General features: G+C 33.8%; 2 protein-coding genes across 2 annotated transcripts in view; one reads left to right on the top strand and one right to left on the bottom strand.

Moving 5' to 3' along the window:
- On the top strand, nucleotides 1–5087 carry LOC129256279 (uncharacterized). The gene is made up of 3 exons (XM_054894525.2): nucleotides 1–421; nucleotides 1848–2133; nucleotides 2770–5087. Exons 1-3 carry the CDS (start codon nucleotides 419–421, stop codon nucleotides 3543–3545), a joined length of 1065 nt encoding a protein of 354 aa, XP_054750500.2. The 5' UTR covers nucleotides 1–418; the 3' UTR covers nucleotides 3546–5087.
- A 3002-nt stretch (nucleotides 5088–8089) lies between these two features.
- Nucleotides 8090–23696, bottom strand: part of LOC129255568 (protein DENND6A-like) — a 35535-nt gene continuing 19928 nt past the window's right edge. The window contains exons 6-16 of the mRNA XM_064097159.1: nucleotides 23353–23458; nucleotides 22694–22836; nucleotides 22076–22192; nucleotides 20829–20986; nucleotides 20169–20260; nucleotides 18953–19021; nucleotides 18504–18568; nucleotides 17238–17381; nucleotides 16727–16836; nucleotides 14769–14946; nucleotides 8090–14010 (exon numbers count right to left, since the gene is read on the bottom strand). Of these exons, the coding sequence (XP_063953229.1) occupies nucleotides 13888–14010; nucleotides 14769–14946; nucleotides 16727–16836; nucleotides 17238–17381; nucleotides 18504–18568; nucleotides 18953–19021; nucleotides 20169–20260; nucleotides 20829–20986; nucleotides 22076–22192; nucleotides 22694–22836; nucleotides 23353–23458 (1305 nt within the window). The 3' untranslated portion in view covers nucleotides 8090–13887. The remainder of the gene's footprint in view (nucleotides 14011–14768; nucleotides 14947–16726; nucleotides 16837–17237; nucleotides 17382–18503; nucleotides 18569–18952; nucleotides 19022–20168; nucleotides 20261–20828; nucleotides 20987–22075; nucleotides 22193–22693; nucleotides 22837–23352; nucleotides 23459–23696) is intronic.

Below are 23696 nucleotides of genomic sequence, written 5' to 3'. Positions count from 1 at the left end.
GCACTTATTATTGTTTTATGTAGTGACATGCTTCCAGTCCGTGCTTACGTTCGCCCTAGTGAATTGGTGAGATATGTCTGCTCTTTGTTAATTCCTAAAAACAGTCCCTAAAATGTTCATTTTTCTGGTCTGAATGTCTAAAATTTTCAGCTCTCGCTCTTATCGTGAATTCTTACAAACAAGCCTTAGAATTAAGACTTTCGAAGCGGGGATACCCAATGGGGATTCCCCGGTGACCTCGTTGACATCGAGCGGCTTCATTACGGAGCTGGATACGTGCACGCTCGCCTTTTGCTTGTTATTGAAGATCATACCAAGGAGACATGACCACACAACGTAACTGGTGATATACCGTCATCAGTTGATCACTGGGCAATTGATATCTGAAATTCTCTGAAGGACGGAATATATTAAATAAATGGTGAGTATATGAATTCTATGCAGCGGCGGAAAAAAATGATATCCATGCACTGGAAAAGAGTGTCAGATCAGTGATGAGATTAATTGCTTCCTTGTCTGCATTTCTAGTATTGGTGTGTATGATTGGAATTTGGAAATGGAATCCAATTCAATGAATAGGCCTATATATAATCTTTTTGAAGATGTCTTATCTATATTAGCCAGAAGAAGAGGCACATGACATGATGTTTAACTTACATTTTAGATAATTGCAGGCCTAAAGACAAAACGAATGTAGAAGCTAATATGTATTGCCTAATACTTTATTTGTGTGGCGTTTGGGCTTTGGCTATTTGGTGCGAACAAAATGATATTTATATATTCTCATAACGAATTATATACAAAAGCAGCTACTTCCCTATGGGTATTAATAATCATGTGTTTAACTGTAGGCCTATACGTTGTCCGTGATTCTAAAAAAAAATATGTCGAGTGGCAACATTATATTGTATACACGCCCGGTAAAAAATTCCCAGTAGTATCTCTGTCACCTTTTATAAGTTTTATCCTAATTAGAACTGTTATGTTGTATGCTTCGGTCAGTCGGTGTAAAAGTGATATGTGCATTAAGCCTATAATCCATCGTTATTATCACTACTATATCATGTATATTGTTATTCTACTTATGAATAGAAGTGCAATATGGTCATAATTGATAATAACGATGATGATGATAATGATGATGATTTATAAAGTCCTTGTTGCCCGATGACACAAGCGCTGCTATTATTATTACCATGCATGCATGGCTTTAGCTGCGCATTCGATGAATTTCTTACCTATACCGGGTACCCGTTCATTCACCTGGGTTGAGTGTAGCACAGTGTGGATAAATTTCCAAAATATTTTAAAGCTTTCCATGTGGTTGTTTCTTATGATAATAAAGATGATAATATAGTCTATTTTCACTAGTGTATTCAGGGTATAAACTTCCTTATTCAATTTCGTAACTTTGCAACCAAAATTATCATAATTGCTGTAATTTTTGCCATAATCATGTTTGTCATGTTATTATCATTATTATTATTTTTTATTATTATCATTATTAATATTATTGTTATTATTATTATGTTACTTGTGTTACTATTATCATTTTATTATTCATAATCATAATACATGTCTCGTTCTTCCTATTGTGTTATAGTCTTACGAAATGTTCAAGGAATGGGTATACATTATTCATTGTGCTCACTTTCGTTTGTACATTAAATGGTGTCGTGCATGTTTTGCTGATTACTTTACTAATGATCAGATAAGCAATGATTCCTGTGATTTCGGTCATTTAAGTTTCTTTTGGGATTTTTTGTTTGAATTGCTTTGTTCCTTTGTTGTTGGTTTTTTTTTTTTTTTTTATCTTTTGCTTATTTTTATTTTTTCATTTTTTGTAGATAATGGCCAATCCAACCGGAAAAGAGAGAGAAAAGGCTGTAGCCATCTGTTCGTCAGCATCAAAGTCCAACATCAAGGCTTTCATCACAATGGTTTCTAATATGAAAAACACAACAGTCAAATTCATTCAGCTACCATACAATGATCTAGACAGTTTTCGGCTTTCAAGTGAAGGACTGGATGGTGTGATAGTCTGTCATTCTATCAACAATCGTCGTTTTGCAATCACAGACGTCATGGATGCACTCTATGACAAGTTCTTGCCTCATGTCAAACAAGTATTTGGTATGGAAATATCACTTTCCTCGTAAATGTCTCTTATGATAATGATGATCATACAGTCTACTTTCACTGGTGTATTCAGGGTATAAATTTCCTAATTCAATTTCGTAACAGGGCAACTAGAAATTTAAAAGCTTGAAATAGAAATCATAAGTGCTATAGTTACTAGCTTTACAATTGACTGATTGATTTTATTTATTTTCATGCACAAACCAATGTTCCATAAGAATCATCTTGTTACTCACATAAAATTTTCATAATCCAGAAAATATAACAATTTACATGCTAAGATTCCAGGGGCTAAATTGCGAATTAAAAAACTCAAACTTATGTGACTCGAGGATGTTTCGCTAACGACTTTGGTTGCGTATTTATTGCCAAACTTTGATATCCTGAACATACTCATGCAATATGTATGCTAATAATGGGCCTACTTTATCTATGGCTGGAGTGCCGATTGGTGAAATTGGTTAATGATGAGAGGATTGAGAATTTAGTGCCACTGTCAATATAATACATCAAAACATACAGTGTTATCTGAAGATTTTTTCCTAAAAGATGTCAATATCATAGTAATTTTCAATCAATTAATCTGAATCTAGAATGAACAACATATGTTTTCCCAATATTCTCCAACAGGGAAAAGCAATGTGTTTGTCATCGCTCATGACTTCCCTTGGCCCATGAAATCTGCCGGCTCTTCGACTGCAGACCAGCATGCGAAGATCAAAAGTAGTCACATGGAGAGTTTCCGTGACAAGCAACCAACAACTTTCGAGTGTAGCCACCGGGCCATAATATGCGGCAACATGGACAAGCAAGTTGACATGGACAAAGGTGACCGTGAACAACTTGAAGTCTTCGTGCGCCAGTGCAACGTTCAGGCTCAGAGCAGGGGGCCTAAACGCATCGTAAGAGTTCATGGATTTGAAGTAGATTTGAGTGATCCTAAAATTCTTGGCGGTCTAGCCGTGTGCTTATTACTGTTAATTATCTTCTGGCGATATATCAAACCGTTTCTGTATCGTACCGTTGAGGTGGTTGCATACTATTTCTTTGTTTCCCTCTTTGTACCTGCCATCTGCAGGGTATACCATGACCGCGGGAAGGGTCCTCAGGTATTCAGAGATGACAAGTATTGGAAAGCGATTCTATCCACATTGACTGTTGGTCTCATTTATACCCTGGTAAGAATGAACCGCGCAGGAGGTGTGCTAGCTTTCCTATTCCCCGTGATACTTTTCGCTGGCATGGTATACCAGAGATGGAAGCAAGGGGCCCGAAAACCAAAACTTCCGAGCCTCCCATCTCGTGGAACTTTCCAATGGTCAAAGCCACCATTGTGGAAGTTCCCTTACCGATTCTGGCGCCACTTTATTAATGCTGCCATTGAATATGCTTACAGTTTGGTTTAGATGTCAGCTCATTCGGTTCGGTTATATTAATTACAAAAATAATTACAAGTTCGAAGACTAACAATGTGAGTTAACATTTAAACAAGAATAGACGAACAAGGGAAAACGATACCAATTACTTTATTGAATTTCGTGAATCAAGCTGCATGGTCTATCATCTAAACATAAAAATAGAAATAATTACAAAAGAAATACATTACTAGTAATTGGATTGCGCAAAGCAGAATGAATATGGCCTATACGTTAACATTGTAGATTTGGAAATGCGATAATAAGCATTTTTGTTCGATTACGGGCGTTATGTCTGTATAGACCCATGCACACCCTGTAAATGTAGCTTATAGACCATGCATTTAAAAAAGAAAGAAAATTGATTGACTAGTATGAAAATTTATAAATTTGCATACTGAAGTATGCAAATAAGCCACTGATAGAATTGAAAACACAACTAAATCTATGTCACTTATATTTGTGTCCCATGGTATTAGTAAATCTGTGGTTTGGACTGATACAGTTTTTGTCTCGCCTGAACGAAGCTCGGCAGAGACCTTGTAATCATTTTTCCTAATGGTCTGTTACAAAAATGTTAAAGTTTTTATTTAACTTGCTCTCATTTCTTTATTTCTGCATCAAATGTGTTCTTACTAGGTACAAATTGATCCTGGGTAATACCACATTTGTGGTGATGAAAATGGTGAGGTTAAAGGTCATCTATGTGTCAAAAGGTCAAATCATGAGAGGTCATGTACATCATTTTTTGGTTACAAAAATGTTAATTTTTTTGTTTGACTTTATATTGCTCTTATTTTTGTGTTTCTGCATCATTGTGTTCATACTTGGTACTACTGATCCTTGGGTAACGTCCTTGTTTATAAAGATACCACTCCTCATTAAATACGTGCTATATCAGTGAAAAAATCTGAAGTGTTAAAACAAGAATTGAACCATAAGCTTTCAGCTGCTTTTTAGTACAATCAAAATAACCAAAAACTTGCTGTTGATAATTAAATCCTAACATCACGCAACATAAATTACGTATGATGCTAGTTATGCGATACACTTTTGAATCAGCATATAATCTAAAGTGTATTTTTAGCATAATTATATCAGTTTACAAAGAAAACGCATAGTGAAAGTATCAAGTATATTCTTGTCTCTGCTTGAATATCAGTTTAATTTCACAGTAATTATAATTATGATAGCTTGGGTAAACGACATACAGATATTGAAAGTAAAATCTTGAAGATTGTTCGATGTGTATTTTCATTTAATAACGTTTTGGTTTGATTATATTTTATTTCACATTATTTTATTCTTCATGAATTAAAACAGATATACTTGGCAGGGCATCATGCATTCTAGCACGCTTTTATATTGATTTGTTTGTGTGGATATTATTGTATGCCTACTTCAGGCGCGCTGTGAACATCAAAATGTATACATGTATATATATGTAGTTCCCTTTGTACTATATCCTAGCTTATTGTAACTTCGTCAAATGTTTTTCTTTTTGATAAACTTGCTGTTGATTAAAAGTAACAATATTGTTTACAATGTTTATATATATGTGTGTGTGTGTGTGTGTGTGTGAATGTGCGTGCTTACCCACACTGTCCAATGAGGTCTTACACTAATTTGTATTTCACATTTAGAACAGTGATTTGAGAACGTTCTCGGTGGAGGAACATACTACAAATGGTCCAATATCACAAACTGTTGTATGTACACGGTATATACAATTAGAGAGAAGATCACCCCCCCCCCCCAAAAAAAAAAAAAAAAAAGTGGAGGTCGCTTCGGACAAAAAGAAAACTGATAAGCATAATGCTCAAAGTTTCATCCAAATTTAATGTAAAATAAGAAAGTTAATTTTAAAAAAGCTGGTTAACCGAGGATCAAATGAAATTTTGCTATACAAACATATTTACGACATAAATGAATCGGGGGAAGTCTGTACCTCGACCGAAAATTTATTTTGATGAAAATAAATAATGCAGAAACTTTTATTAAATAGAATATAGGATAAGAAGTCAGGACATTTCAAATCACAAAAAATATGCCTACAGCAAGACACAAGTAGTATATGTATTTGTAATATATAAAAATATATATGTATATATACACACATATATATATATATATATATATACATATATATATATATTTATATATACATATATATATATATATATATTTATATATATATATATATATATATATATAAATATATATATATATATATATATATATATATTTATATATATATATATATATATATATATATATATGTAGTTATATATATATATATATATATATATATTAAGCTTTACAAAACTACATTATAGACATCGATATAAAGCATAAGTAAACTGGTATAGGGGGTGTTGGTCCTATGACACGTTCATAATTGTTCTCGAGAATACACATTTTGAATCACAGGCAGGACTGAGGTCCATAGGTCGGTGAACACACTCGTCACCAAGGATTTTTTTAAAGCCCTATATTTCCAAGTTTTTTTGTTTTTTTTTCATCTAAAGAAAAACTACCAGTTTACTTATGCTTTATATCGATGTCTAGACATCGACATAATACGCCCGTCTGAAATGCGGAAAATGGAGTTATTAGTCAAGCAAGAAAACTGGAAGGTTGCAACTTCACCTTTGACCTTCTGACCTCAAAATCAAAAGAATTCCTGGGATCTATGCTAGTATAATACACACCAAATTATATGAGCCTCGGTTATGTTAAAACGAAGTTATCGCGTTTACAAGGAAAAGTTAACAGACGGACGGACGGACGCCGAGCGCGATACCATAATACGTCCTGTAGGACAGGCGTATAAAAATCTGTAAACCTCATAAAGCATTCCCTGGTCAAAGATCGCATGAAAATCCAGATACATATGGCGAAAAAGACCCTACACGTGATTTTACCCTTTATAGATAATTCTTTTCTGTATCATATTAGTCGTTCTTTTACACCCTTATTACACTATTGTGCATATTGTGTCTCATTTCCATAAAAGTGCCCTATTTGTTAATTGTCAGTGGCCTCCAAGATAATCAACGATATATGCATGAATCTTTTTGAAAACGGGTTGCTTCATGGCCCCCTCCCCTTCTTAAAGGGGTACTCCGGGCTGATAATATTCATATATAGATAAATAGAGTAATATTCACACAGTAAAATTCTGAAAATTTCATCAAAATCTGATAACAAATAGTGAAATTATTAAATTTTAAAGTTTAGCCAAAATTATTGTGAAAACAGTTATACACCTTCATGAATATTCATTACGTGTACCTATGATGTCACATCCCCACTCTCATTTTTCTTAGGTTATTACATGGAATCATTACTGTTTCATTTTTTATATATGTGTGAATGATATTTCTCCTTTATAATGAAATAAGTTGCAGCAATGAATATCTAGTGCACTAAATCAGTTGCCAATCCATTGTTTTTAGTTGTCAGTTGAGGGGAAAATACAAAAGAACGAGTGGGGATATGACATCATCAATTTGCTCATTGAATATTCATGAAGACATGCCTTGAGCTGTTTTACTGGAAATTTTTTAAATGCCATCACTTTGTTATTCTTTGTCCGATTTTTATCAAATTTTCAGTGTTTTGACTGTCTGATTTTTCTCTATCTGTCCAAATCGTATCATTCTCAGTCTGGAGTATCCCTTTAATTCTATCTACATTACATACCTCTCTGATCCAGACGCCTTTATCGCTCTCTTCCTCAGTGCCCCCCCCCCCCCCCGAATACATTTAGACAAAAGTTTCCACCAGTCAATGATATTCTAGTATAATAATAATTATAACGGTATATTTACCCAGGGTAGCCACTTCAGTTCCGAAAACTGTTCTCCCAGCGGGCCCTGCTATTATCGTTAACCGGCTAAGCTATAGGCTACCTATCCAGGTGCACACAGCTTTTTGAGGAATTACTTCCTGCCGGTACCCATTTACCTCACCTGAGTCGAGTGCAGCACACTGTGGATGAATTCCTTGCTGAAGGAAATTACGCTATGGCTGCATGGGATATTAAACCCACGACCCTCTGTTTCAAAGTCCGGAGACTAATCCATTGGGCCACGACGCTCCTATAAATGGATTACTTTTGTTACTGTCGGTCCTGTTTGATGTATTTGCATGACTTTCTTACGTAAGTCATGCTTGTTTAGGTTTCAAAAAATATAGATATACATTGTGTGTTTTATAATGGTTAAAGCATTCCAATTTTTGTCAGATGAGGCAGTTGCTCCAGTCTCATTCTCTAAATCATAACCTAATTGAATTATCTATGTATTCTTTTTTTATTCATTCATCCGCTTATTTACTCATTTTCATAAGTCATAGACTACATACATATAAAATAGGAAAAGATGACCCTTTTTAACTTCTGATAATGCAGAGGGGAAGCATATAGGAATATTACATTGATTTTATGATAGTTTCTAATTTAGTGTTGCTAATATGAGATTGAATCAAAGCAAACAAAATGACAAAATGAGTGAACACAGCAAGAAGCCAAGTACAAGTCAAACAATCATTTTAATTGCAATTATCATGATAATACACATAAAACTTCTTGTCACAAATGAATTCACACATTTTGCAATATCCTACATTTATATATAATAAGTACATCATTAACTGTGTCATTAACACTTACCAGTGTCAAATTCATAATTAAAAATCAGAGCAAATTAATAAAACTTGGGTCAAATTTATGTTGTAAAAAACATTGAATGGCAATCACATAGGTTTTGTAATTGGCAATCAAAGCATACAGATAAATCATAGATTGCCCTTGTTTTAAAACCTAGAATTCAAGTGAAATAGCAATGAGGTATCAATGCACCAATGAAGGGAGTAGAATGATGACCAATAATAACATATTTTCAATATTCTGGGATGCTGCTCTGACACAAAGTTGATGTAATTCCACTTTGCTAAGGATGGTATCATAATGAATATAAAGATGTAATTCACCGACGAAGAACACATTTTTTCACAGTAGAATCTGCATATATTTGAATAATCATCTAAGTTGTAGCACTATTCAGAGCAGATAATTGTAAAGTGTTATTTACCTTTTCTGTCTAATTTCATACAAATCCCAAATATTGTTGTGGTCCCTAAATATTTGACTTGGGGTAGACTCACCTGTATACTAGTATCCTGATGGTCAACGGAATAAAAAATGGTAGAAAACTTGTGTCAAAATGTTCATGCACCAACCATTAAACCATTAACCAGGAATACGATTCAAATAAAATGGCTTTATGTCAGTTGCAGAATACAATTAAAGCAAGGAAACTTCATACCCAACACATTAAAACTTTATGTAAGGTTTTGATTACAAGATGCGCTGAAGAAAATCCAATAAACATATACCCATTAAATATTTCAGGGGCATAGTCATGTACACTGCAAAAATTGAAGTGCTAATTAAGCACTTACAGTGCTCGTATAGTGACTGCACTACGAGTGCTGATTTTCTATTTCAAATTTAAACTAAAAAATCAGCACTCTTAGTGCAGTCACTATACAAGCACTGTAAGTGCTAAATTAGCACTTCATTTTTTTCAGTGTAAATGATACAAAAGCCTTTTAAAATATGATCCTACCCTGTTTAGACTACAAATGAATTTAAAAACTGTGATTCTGCACTGAAAAGTTCATTTTTTTGCGTTTTCAGCAAATGTGCCTTCAAAGACACATACAATACATTATCATTCAACATGTACAAGGAAAACAGTTCATCTTAATATACAAGATAAATATTTCTGATTACAGAGAAAATATATATCTTTTTTAAAACTATAACAACATAAACACAGCCATTCAGAAATTGAGAAAATGCCTGCATTTCCTGTTCAAGATCAGAAAGAAACATCTAATACACCAAATATAAAGTGGTGATACATGTACTCTGCAAAACATGTAAAAATAATAGCACATAAAATGGATTAAAATTTATCACAATTTAGCAATAGCCTCCTTACATTTAAATCCACAATTCTTGATTAAAATGTTACGTATTACTATCACCAAAACTAAGCCAATATATCCTCCCAATCACAAAGATAAATCAAATTTTGCTAAGGCAAGTTTTGAACATGAAATTTGGTGTGTATGATCAATTGAAATTGAAATTATAGTTTGTTATTAAAAAAAAAATAATAAAATAAATTGTCCTGCAATAAAGTCATATGATATCAAAGAGGCTTTCATGTCCATTTGTTTACACCAAGTTCTTACATGGAAAACATTGTCACTGTTTTAACAAGATCATTATATGTCTATATTCTCACAAAATATAAGTCTTAAGCAGTCTCATGGATGATTCCTCAGATATTGTTCTATCATGGTATCAAAAATTGAAATTCAATCACAAACTTTTTAAAGCCACAATACAAAAGCTAAACTCAAATTGTTGATTTAAAAAAATCCACTGAAACACTCCCAGATTAGTGTGTGAAAATGGGGATGACATTATTTAAAGCACTTGTTTCAAAAGAGACCAAGAATACTGACATGACAAAATAATACAGCACATCAAACATGCTGTGTACAATGAGCCAGAAAATATATGTAATCCCGGTTTTATGCTAGTTCTGCTATCTCATGCAAAGTCAAAGGTCAATGATATTCTATGTGACTTTGATAAATTGCGCCTTGTACATTTCATGAAGCAAATTAAAAATACTTACAATTCATGATACGCAAACACAACTGACATCCTTGAATCTGATTAGCCAAGAATTAATTTTTGAATGAAAGTCACTTGCTAAAAGACACTTCATGAATTCAATGACACTGTTAATGATAGGATTTGGCAAGAACATGTTTGGTGGTGGGACTAATTCCATCACAAATGGTAGCCAACTGGTGGTTATTTGCAACTCACAAAGATATAATTATACACGTAACATACATCTACAGTATGAGCAACACACTTAATGTCATTAAAATTACATTCAAATCTACTATACTTGATTCTTGCTACTGTGTAGGCACAAGAATTGTTGAACAGTCTAAAATGATCAACATTTCTAACTCTGAATTCTGATATTCAAAGTGTGCATAATTCTGATGACAATCGTCTAACCATCATTAATGTTTAAAAATATACATTTTTGTAAAACATTGTATAACCTTTCACTGTAAACCCAAGAGAACCCTGGATACTAGGAATGACTATAATATAAAGCTTAATAATACGATGAAATACTAGTATCACTCTCACTATTGTATGACTTTTAAACATGTAACATTATGACCCGTAAATATTGGTCCATCAAATACATGTATTTGATGTTAATCTATAGATAAAGTAATGTTTGTGATGCTGGTTAATTCCTGTTGATTCTGCATGAATTTGTGTATACTAGTACATGTATGTATATTAAAATTAGGGCAGGGTTGTACACTACTACCAGCATTTTTCTCCATATAGACCTCAAATAACAGCAATATGGAAAGATAACTCACAGCAGCATAATGTGTACATATTAAAGGACATCATTCTAGCTTTACTCTTCACTTACTTTATGTACACAGTACAGTGGCTAAATCGTCTGTCTGTTGAACCAAAGGTCGTGGGTTCGAGTTCACCCCGGTTAGATGACTGAAGCCTGCGTTGTGTGTAAACAACTCTACCTTGTTCCATAGATGTGGGCTATGTTACAATGGAAAAGTCCATCCTTCGGACAGGAGGTTAAATGGAGGCCCCTTGCAGAGGAGAGTCACCACCTTTGCACATTAAGAACCCACTGCACTATCCATATAAGAGTAGGGGAGTCCCCTGTGTAGTGGTCCACCTGCACTCCCTCAATCAGTTATATTGGGAGGAGAGACCCGCTGATCACAGTGATTCAGTTTGCTTTTCGCCCCCAAGGCAGAGGTGACACCAAACAAATAATAATAATCTTCCACAAGACTAAAAACAACTCAGGCCAATTTTCATTTTCTTTTCTAGATAGCAAATTCTGGAATAAAGTACCAGTTAATATACAATTGAAGAAATCAAGAAAAAGTTTTAGGAATTCTCTAAAAAGTTATTTGTTTTTATAAATTCACACCATCAACATGTAAATCTACACTAGATAATCAATACAATTATGATACTTAAAAAAAAAATGTTGATGATCACCCTTTACAAGGAATGTATTGCAATTTTAATGTTTGTTTTGTTTTGTTTTCCTTCTTAAATGTGCATTTTGTAATATTTGTGGGGCCAGGCTCAATAAGCACTTGTGCTACTTTCTGGTCCCAATTACCATGGTATTCTTATACATGTGCAACTGTTATGCAATTTGTTTCATAACCTGTAAACGTGTGAATATTGTTGGTAAATAAATAAATCAAATATCTGATAAGAGTTTAATAATAACAATAACACAGCACTTGATACCATCTGGATATTACATTGTGTCTGCATAAGTTTTTGCTTCAAACATCTTTAGATAGTACAATGTCAAAACATGCACACCATAACCATGAAATATCATATAGATATACAAATCATTTTACATTTGTAATTACTTTTGTGGTAGGCAGTATCAGAAGTGAATAACATTATAATCATGCTCTCTGTAAGATGCCAACGACGTAGGCCCCAATTCTGAACTCGGGTTTTATCTAAATTCTGGTCAAAAGTTAATTAAAGGTAGCCAATTGTGACACATCTAAGACCATTAACGTTCAGTTTGCGGAAACATGACGCTTAGTTCATTCGGTTCAGTTCAAGTATCTGGGAATAATATTTAATATATTTTTCATCATCATTAAATGCATCAACCAACTTTAACATGCATAAAATTTCAGAATATACCAATCCAGCAGAATATTGAATGCCCGTATTGAATGGTTTCAATGATAAGTTCCTATAAATTGAGTAAGCTGCAAGATCATTCTCCACTCCCAGGGGGATATTCCAGTCAGTTGCTGTATGAGCTGTTCACATTGCTAAGCAAATACAATGATTTCTTTATCCATGTAGAGTGGTGATGTGAAGAAGAATAATAATAGTGCACATCAGATATATACACCCTTGAAATTTTATAGTTGTGTGTAAAATGGGAGAATTAACAATTTCAGCAAAAATATATCAAAAGAGCTTAGATAGTCAAACAGACACATCAGGTAATTTTCATTACAATTTTTTTTTTCTTTCTAATTCAAGCACAAAATGAAGTATTCACTATTATTCTAAGAATAATCAATAAAATAAAAAGAATATGGTCAGTGATCAAAAGGCACAGGAGAAAAGTCTCTACTGGAAATTCAATATACATACATATTCTAAAATTCAGTCCTGTAGAAATTTTGGTTGTACAGCTTGAATGTTCAGGAAGAAGTTTCTATTAAATCCTAAATGCACTGATGGACAGGAATAGCAGATTGGAGTAACAAATATCAAAAATAATAATAATAATCATTCAAGTAAATCTGAATTTTCCCTACTATATTTTTAAAGTTTAGGTGTAACTACGTTTAGTATAAAAACTTCATATCAGTTCCAGATAAAAATACTCTAAAATGGCAAGGGCAAATATTTTGAGCACATGTGTACCAATAAATGAACAGACTGTGCATAGAACTAGAAGGGATTATTATTATGATGAAACCTTCAGGCTCTCAGTACAAAATATACAAAATGTGCAAAAACATTTTTTCCTTCACCTTTATGACCAAACGACATGTTCAAACTTGAGAATACAATCCTGTCACAAGTCACATTTTCCACATAGTAATAGTTGAAGTTGGTCTGGTTGGTTTCTAATGTCATCGATAGGAACCACCTGTAGCATGAACAAGAAATGAATTCTTTCCTTCAAGTCATTAATTTGTAAATTCATGTCTTCCTAGTCTGATCAATCATTGACTTGATTTTATAGCACACTGTATTCACCTTAAGATAGTTCAGGGATCTCACTTTCATTCAAACTTTCACATGGTTGAAAAACTTAGTATATAAAAGACTTGGTTCTGTTGGCTAACCTCATTACAGATGGATTCCTGTTGAGTACATTAAGATGAACTACAGGTCCTTCAGATAATCCAAAGTTCATAATGGTAACATCCAAATGCATTCATTGCTGCTCAATCAACAATGAGTTTACTTCATAAAAAAAAAGTATCCAGCTTCATACACGTCTTCTCACTTTCCAACATTCAAAAGATGCCTTCCTTTCCCTGAAATGCCAATGTTTTCAACTCCTTGTGACCTTTTAAAGCTGCTTGACCAAATTTGGCTATATCAAGACACATAGCAATCCTTTATGAAGTCTTCACATGCATCAGTGAGTGTTTGGATTCACTATCAGTGACTCTGTAGGACAATCTGTAAGTCTTCAGGTAAGTTCAAGATGATAGCATCCATGTGTGCTCCTAGCTGTTTGATCAACTCTGGCTTCACCAAGATACTGTTGTCCCGGACACTAGCCTGCAGGGCAAAACAGAGCAGTTTACATATTAATAACTTTCAAATTTCAATTTTTCTTTTTTTTTCCAATTTTTATTAAATCTGTTTCATAAGTTCAGGAAACCAACTTCCATATTTAATGAGCTGTGACCTTTGACCTGCGGACTCCGAATTCGAACTTAGCCTGTATTTTGGTGTCATTTACCTACACACCAGATTTTTTTTTAATCCATTAATTATTTTTCAATTTATTGCGCAGAAACCAACTCTCATATTTAATGAGCTGTGACCTTTGAACTGCGGACTCCAAATTCAAACTTAGCCTATATTTTGGTGTCATCTACCCACACACCAAAATTTTTTGTAATCCATTAAATATTTTCGATTTAATGCACGGAAACCAACTCACATATTTAATGAGCTGTGACCTTTGACCTCACCTGCGGACTCTAAATTCAAACTTAGCCTATATTTTGGTGTCATCTACCTACACACCGAAAATTTTTAAAATATTGTTCGAGTTATTGCGCGGAAACCAAGTGGGGGACGGACGGACAGGGCCAACGCTTAATGCCCCCTCCTGACTTCGTCTGCGGGAGCATAAAAACCATATACTGCAATTATAAATACTTGCCATATAGTGGCATTGGCAAGTCCAAAACCCTTTTCTGTATTGCATACAGATAATATCAAAGGCTATCATTTTATCTACTAGTACTTCAGTCCTTTGATAAGTGAAGATATAACAATAATATGGACATAAACCCAAGCCAACTAACCATCTTCTCTCGAAGCTTCAAGAGTAGATCAACAACCTCCACCTCTTGCTTGTCTTTCGCCCAGTCAGCGATGTCTGCCTCACAAAGAGTCTCTAAGTGGAGAGCTGACAGCTTACAGTTCACTTCCTCCTGACGCTGCTGAAACCAACCCTCAAAATTCTTTGATCTAAAGAATTTCCTGTGACAAGAAGTAGTTCAATATGTTGAAATCAGATGCGTATGATTCTATATTATAATCTCCTGATAAAAGGATACTGAAATGTTCACAAGAGACTCGATTCAAAAGCGTAGGATGTCAAATGAAGAAATCATTGAAAGAATATATTAATGATACTAAAGATGTTTTCAATATGTGCTGAATTCCAATATTAAGTAAATAATAACCATTGGTGAAGGTAATGGGAAAACTATCACAGGGTGAGCTGGATGTAGTTATCGTTTTTTAAGCACAGCTGACGAAAGATAGAGTCATTAGGGTTCCATCTTGCTCGCCTAGGAAGTGATAATATATCTCATCACCTGATATCAAGATGTGATTACTAGCATTATATTCCACATTTGAAAATATTCAACTACAAAGGAAGGAAACATTCTCTACAGGATATAAAAATAAAAAATAAACTTTGATTCATAGAAAAGCACTAAAGTCGATGCTTTATTATTATTCCGAGCATGTATGTGAATGACAATGAAATTGCGCACACACATCTAGATCTTGCCCGAGCAAGGAAATTGTGATGTAATAAAGAAATATATCGTCACTGCATGTGATGGATCAAAAAATCAAAGGGAATATTAAAAATAATCACTTAAAACATGTTATAACTCTAAGGGCTGAAGTGATCCAAGAAACACAACAGTTCTAACACTATGAGTGTTGATTGATAGGGAAACTACACTTCATCATGTAATTGACTTTAGATCTGAGAACTAAGAAAGTATAGTAGCAATTCTGAAACGCATGTTTTCAAGATTCAGTAATTGCAGAATATGAGAGATTATATCAACAAAGCATAAAAATGCTCCTTATCTTCTTAGGACACTGAATTCAAGAGGGTAGAATTCTGAATTTGAAAATAATCACACAAATTTACAAAACTCTGAAAACAAAAAGGTGTAAAAAATGTTCTCAAAATACTCTCCAAACAAGGCAGAACTTGAAAACTAAAGTATATAACTACAAATTTCAAAAGCCAATTTTGAACTCCAAAGAGATATTGAATGTTTTGCCATTACTATTTACAAATTCTCATCGGCCATCATATTTGTTGTGTTAAATATGACTATGCAATAATCACAGCTGTCTACATCTAAACATTTGATCAGTAAACCATAAATTGACTCAAATTTATAGTTCGAGAAAAACTTATGATGATAGAACAGTAATCACTTAAAATTCATACCACAAAACTAATTTTTAAACTACAAGCACTGAATGCATGAAGTATGATGACCTTTCAATTAATTGAACTACATTTAGCTCTGAGCAAAGTCAAAAGGTTGACTGACTGAGAAAGGAATGATGTATATTACTTAAATCAACCTTCCTGTAATGCACATCATGTATCCTGCCATTCAACATTCCAAATCAACAATCTTGTTCATTACATCAGACCACCTGTCAATCTAAATGCGAATTTCACCATGTTCGAATGCCTGCACATAGATTATACTTTAATTACATCAACAAGATAACCTCTCCTTCATAAGCACTAGTTTGCGAGTTCAGATTTCAAAGTACAATATACTAAGATGTCATAAATGCATTAAAGTCCATTGCTTAATAACAGGGCTGTGGAATATATTTATGATGTATTTAATAAGGGAGATTTGTATTTTTTCTTAAAGAAAACAGTTATCTAGCATGACCTTATACAAAAAATTATTTTACTTGGTGAGTGTGAAAAGTAAGAAGTACATAAGAAACAAGTTGATATCAATGGTTGGGATGTACTTACTTGTAGAGTCCCACCCAATCTCCTTTGAGTCCTGATGTGAGTTGGGGTCCAGAATGTTCTAATGTCTTCAGAAACTCTTCAGCATCAAATGGCTTTAACCTTGGGGGATGCTATATAGTGATATATACATACAATGTATGCATGTTACAATACCTCAAAACAAGGGTAACTTATTAAATGTATGTCCCAGCCTTCATAGATAGCAATCATGTGTCCCATCGCACAAAAACTTGCAATTTTTAAACAAAAGTTCCATATTAATACAGCTTAGGTTTCCATAGCAAACAGTTACCTATTTGGCACGAGCTGATAAAGCTACAATATACCACAAAATTGGCTTGAAACTCACCCATTATGTTATCATAAGTCAACAGCAACCTATAAAAACTTGTTGCTTGGGGCCTGGGACAGATTGGGTCATGACAGGTTTCACAAGAGCACAAATAATTGAAATAAAACTGTCAGATAAACCACCCAACCCACAGCTTAATTGGCTCATATGTCAACACACCTTCCAGGGAGAGATATTCCTTTGAAGAGGCATGAGACTAGCTACATATCTTTCAAGTGGAATCATGAAACTCTGTGTAAGCTCAAGGAGATGTCTCCGGAGCATGGCATCCTGGACTTCTGTAGGTCTCCTTGTCTGCATGCCCTGTGGGTAGTCAATATAAGAATCACATTGGAATTCTTTCAGAAACATGCAAATGATAAAGGCAGTAAGAAACCTTGTTCAAGATTCTAATAAAATAAAAATAACTTTTCCAGCTTCTATTGTATAATCACAACTGCAAATATTACACAGTAATATGCTGTGTTTTACATACAAAGCAGTCATTCATATATCAAAACATTTATGGTAGAAAATGTATGTCTCAATAGCATTCAACCATACCATAGAATTATTCAGGTAGGCATAGCACTCTAAGGCATGGAGTACAGTCAACCAAAATTATTTGTCATTTTCGTTTTAAAGTTAATGACTTTCAGGTGATATGATATGATTACACATTAGGAACAGATATGATATACCATACCTCTTATTCTATCAGAAAACATTTCTCCTTTTGGCAACATTAATTCATCCTTTAACAGAATCTATTTTTCATGTCACTTCAAGGATTCTTGACCAAATGAATTGTTCATGCTCACAAACTAGCAGGGTTTTTTAATGTCATGTGCATTTCTAAACTTGTGTTATACCAAAATGTAAGAGTCCAGTGGAATGCACTATTGAAGGTGTCTATTTATTCAAGGTTCAATTCTCTTGGAGAAGTTTGTAATGTCATGGACATTACACAGGGGCGGATCCAGCTTTCGCCAATAGGGAGGCCAAAACTTTTTGTTTACCCATATTTTCACTGATTGGCCGCTCAAAGTTGATTTTTATTTCTTTCTTTGAAGGAGTAGTCCTAACAGTCACTTCTTAGCTTTATTCTCACAAAACATAAATAAGTAATAATCTCATACAAGCCCTAATTGAATAGTACGAGCGCAAAGCGCAAGCTAATTTTTTAAGGAAATTTCATGCATTTTGTCCTGAAAATTGAACATTTTGAGCAATGATTGTGATTGTGAACAAGATGTGTATGTAACTAAATACTTACTACTTACTAAATACTTTTCTTTCTGTTTTTCAGCGTTTCTCTCAAGTTAAAAGGACATTTTTTGGGGGGTTGCCAAAAAAAAGGGGGGCAGGCGGGGCCGGCTCGGCCCCTCACCCTTGGACCCGCGCCTGTTACATCACTCATCTTGTCAGAGATTTTGATTGACTTACCTTTGCTAATCTCTTAATAATACTCTTGTCTTTGTTCAGGAATGGTTTATACTGTGTGTAGACACCTATAATAAATAACATCAAACAATGAATGGTTATCAGTTGCAGAAATATCTCAAAACACATACAACCAATGGTTATTGGTGAATCATAAGAAAAATTACAGTAGAATTATTAAAAACATGATCTGTAATCAAAATGAAAAAAAAAATGCCGGCCATACACTTCAACTCAATACAAGGAATATGAAATTCAATGACAGAATGAATAGCAATATTCTAAATGTTTGCGAAGCAATACTCATTCATACCATGTATCAGGTGTAATATAAATAGTTCATTTTATCAGTAATTCTATTTTTTCTCTGCTTGACTTATTCTCACACATCTGTCTAAATATTTACACAAGGAATTTCAGTATATATTCTTTGTCTTTTATTTATTAGTCACCTGGCTTTGACTCTAATGTCTTGATACTCCCTGGCTTCTTTGGTTTCAGAGCTTTGGAATTCTTATCACCTGCAAAATAAAACAAAATAAATTAATACTTTATACATAATATCAATTGTTAATTGTTCACTAGTTTATTTCACGTAACACCTAAGAAAGCTTTGATACTTGTAACCAGAGGATAAAAGGCTTCCTGTCATCCCAGGTAGTTGTGGTAATGAAGATTACTGCCTTACTAAAAAATGGAACATCATTATGATCTGAGCTTGGTATTGAATCTTGATCCACTGAATCATAAAGACCACTGCCAGATCAACTGACCTATTGAAACTCCTTTTCATAATGTGCACAAAAGTGAACAAATCATTTTTGTGTCTGAGCAGTTTAATACTACATCCAATGTCTAAAACAATGGACTTCATCAAATATTAATAATACAACAATATTTCTTTTTAATAATACAAAGGCTACAACTTCTTGTTACTAATACCTTGAACAATCTACAACACTATTTCCTGGAATCATTTTTTCCACAATGCCTATTTGAGGTGCAGTTTAGGTGAACATGTGGCATTCGTTAACAGGAACTATATCATATTTCATTTTCCTATTCAGAAAAACAAAGGGAAACTTTCAATCATTTATTGATTTTGATTTTCTATATCTGATCATCTGATGACAGTTTGATATTTCATCCTTTGCTTCAAGTATTGCATGGTATTCTTGTACATTATGTCTCTGTTATAAAGCTGTTTTAGCAAAATCAGTATTCTTGGTAACTTAGTAACTTTTTATCTCACTTAAACAATTTCCACATTAATGACAATGAAAAAAAAAAAAAATCACATTCTATTTTTCAAAATAGAAATCTGAAATAGAAATACTATGAAAATTTATTTTGCCCAATTGATTGTTGACCCGGCAGTCACTGTGCAGCATCAGATTGACATTGCTCTATCCCTAAACTTGCCGAACGCTTAACAGGGTAGCAGCAACTCCCAACTTTTAACTTTTTTTTGTCTAATGTGGCCATGAGTTTTTGTGGTGGATGTGGCTTGGATAAATTTACAATGCAAGCTATAAACCTTCTTAGAATACAATATTAGGATCAAATCATCTGATAGACAAACTAAGAATAAATGACAATCCAAGTTCATAAATGTAACTTGACAATTCTCTGACAATGCTTGATACCCATCAAAACAACAATGCTCACCATAAGTTGGTTCTCCTATCCGTACTATGTGTGGCCAATGTTGTAATGTCTTGGCGAAGAATGGATTCGTCACTCCAAGAATTACTGAAGGCCTATAATAATAAAAGGTTGCATAAAGCAAAAGTTATATCTTTTTAAAAATCATTCTTCATAGACATCACACAACACAGTAATTTTAGCAATTTCTCACTGGCGTACCCTTCTAACCATGAGCATTTCAATGAAATGTATCTTATTTCTCATGCCCATTGACAACGCAGCATAAAAACCATTCCATAAAGGTTTCCTTGAAAGACAATTAGCCACTCCAAGTAAGTACAATATAAACGATACAGCTGCTTTCCTGCAAGGAAATAAATTTCAATCATAATTGAGGGACTAAATATAGAATGATATTGCATATATCAACTCATAAAGAATTACATACAATTATATGTAAACATGTTAACTAATAAAGCTCAATACATACCCACTAGAAACCAAATAGGTATGATATCCATATTTCTACAGCTTCATTTACACCTAGTATGAATATTTTGCATGATAGTATACATTTTCTTTCATCTTTCTATGAACCTTCACTATTTTTTTAATCATATGATTATACAAAACTAAAAATGATTTAAGATCTCTTCTAACCAACATTTTGGTTCCACTTACGGTGCTTGTGTTCTTGTTGTATACTCCTTGAATTCACTGTCATGGATGGTGAAGTACGGTCTGAAATCACACATAAACCTTAGAGGTGATATCATACTGACCATTGCATGGACTGTATCAGCACACATACCAGGACCTGGTGCCATCACAACTAATGTCTTTTATATAGAAATAGAAAAGTAAAATACAAGAGAGATATAATACAAATCATATTAATCATCCTTGTTTACCCCTATGCAATCTGCTAACCCTGCAACCATTGTCACATTCCTAGAATTAGAATTTTCCTGAAAATCGTTTCACATGCTCATTAATATTTATTTATTTATTGTAGTATTCTTTATTTTTAGTATGATAATAGCTCTGATGCTGGACTTGTGCTCTGTGTTTTCTTGAGAGCATTTTGTGCTCTAGAACTATTCTTAAATCTAACAATTATATTTAATACTTTACTTAACCTCAGGAGGTGTTCTGTTAGACAAAGTTTTGAGGCAATACACAAGAAATCAAGATTAATGCAGTTTGGAAATAATATAGTCTGCAGAAAAAAATTGTACTTATAATGACCCCTCAAAAAGATACTGACTTCTAAATTGTCCTACTCCCATTAGGTTTATACAGGCATCACCAAATTCATGTACCAATGGGTAAGAATGTTGCTTACAAAGACTTGCTTAGGAAGTAAATGTTAGGACAATTCTGGCTCGCATTCCGTAAACATGATTGCACGTTTGATTTTTAAAAAAAAATGTGAATCATGAATGCAAGTCACAATAAAAGCCAAAGAATTAACAAAGGAGGTTTGAATCCTTGGTTTTAAAAAGGATGGTTTATGGTGATTTTATGCATTATCATGTTTAATTCAGTGCATATCTTGAGAAAGAATGTGTGCTTTTATCACAATGATTGTTACTTAAGCCTTGAGCACATAATCAATGAGGATTTGGTGCTTTAGAAATACTCTATATCATTAGTAGTAGTATTAAAGTTACAGCCAACTTTTTAAAATTTAGTCCACTATTTTTATTATTTAATTTACATAAACCACTCGCTCATTAATGTAGTTACCTCAGTGACAGGCATGAAGTCAGTGAACCGTGACAAAGAGTATATTCATTATTGGGGGCTCTGAACAACACATACAAGCTGAATGAATTGTAATAAGTGCATGAAATCTACATAAACCCATGGATCAAAAGTCATGTTTCTAAATTCATGCCAATGGGATAATACAGCCTATGACATACCTCTCCAGTCAAGACAAGCTCCCATAGAAGCTGTATGTGAGGTATAACTGGATGAAGGCATCTGAACATCTCAGGCTCACTGATGGAAGGCACAACTGTAAGAGGCGATCCCATCAGCTGTAATCAAGCATACAATGAAATAAATTACAGACTTTATTGCTTTTATAATGAAGAAGAAGAATGGAGGGGGGATAATTGAATAGAATACCTTGGGCATATTACTTTTGATTTGTGCTAATATGATGAAGTTTAAGACTGCAGTAAAACTACTTTGGTTCGTTCTTCAGCATTAGAAAGTGCATCCATTTAAGTAATAATTCAATGAAGAAGGGTGGTCACTTTTAAGGGGTTGAAGTACTGTCATACATAAAGTAGTACGTGTGTGAACAGTAGTCAAAGTCTAACAGCCAACTGCTATAGAACAATGTTTCTAAAATGTTACCTTTTAAGAAATATAGGACCCACACACGTACACCACAACCTTTCATATCAAACATAATGTGCTATTCACTGATAAATTTGCTATGAGCCATTCAGATGAAAGGATTCTGTTAGCTTATAATAATAATCGATGGCAATCTATTTGTTTCATGAAATGCTCCCAAACTGTTTCCTTACCTCTACCTGTCCCTTGGCAACTGCTGCAGCACTGGGTTTGTCTTGCCTTGATGGGATACGAACTTGAAGGACACAGCCCATAATGGGTAAGTGAAGGGTCTTTCCTGGGCAAGGTGATGGCCATTGGTCAATATCATGGCAAGCTGAAAACAAGAACAGACATAGAGCAATGACAGGTGTTCTCTAGACATTGTGATAGTCATTGGTCTGTATAACACTAGCCCCCAAACAGGAATGAAAATTGAATAAAAATAAGTCGGTGAGAGTATTAGTAAAATTTACCCACGTGTACAACTTACACTGTACACCTACCTTTGGAACCATTATAAAATACTTGAAGGTGATGGCAAAGTGTGTGGGACATTGCACCAAAGCCCACACAAATCAGTGTGTATTATTTGTTTCATAAATAATGCGGAACATTGATATTTAAAAAATAACCCTCATCTCCAAACCATAATATGCCAAAATATATTACCTGTCACCTGCATTCATTCATGTAGGTAAAATTGGGTGTAGTCAAAATTAATAACTAGTCACATGAACATTCTAAACCAATCAATTCATCAGGATCCACTTTGTCATCTCATAAAACAAACTAAGAAGTGACATAACGCACTGTAACAAATTTTACTATGTAGTTCATTAAACATACGTACCTGCTTCTATTGATGGTTCCCCATTGTCAAAATACTCTGGAGCTACCAGGCTAGCTAACTGGGTGAATAACGATGTGAAGGGTAATCGACTCAAGAGAACTAATGACTGAAACGAAAATAAAAACAAAAGAATTCCCAAGAAAATAATTAACATGTGTTTAACTTGTTACACATACAGTACATTATATGTACCAAAACAAACTCAGTTAAGAACTTAATCAACTTTTGATTAAATTTTTTTAGTAAATATCATTGTTCCAGTAGGGATGTATCTTTGAAGGTTTCAACCTTCATATTTGTGAAATCACTTTTCATAGACACCTCGACCTATTAAATAGAACACG

The sequence above is a fragment of the Lytechinus pictus genome, chromosome 3 (assembly GCF_037042905.1).
Source record: "Lytechinus pictus isolate F3 Inbred chromosome 3, Lp3.0, whole genome shotgun sequence".
NCBI lineage: Eukaryota > Metazoa > Echinodermata > Echinoidea > Temnopleuroida > Toxopneustidae > Lytechinus > Lytechinus pictus.
This window is presented reverse-complemented; position numbering and strand designations above follow the sequence as displayed.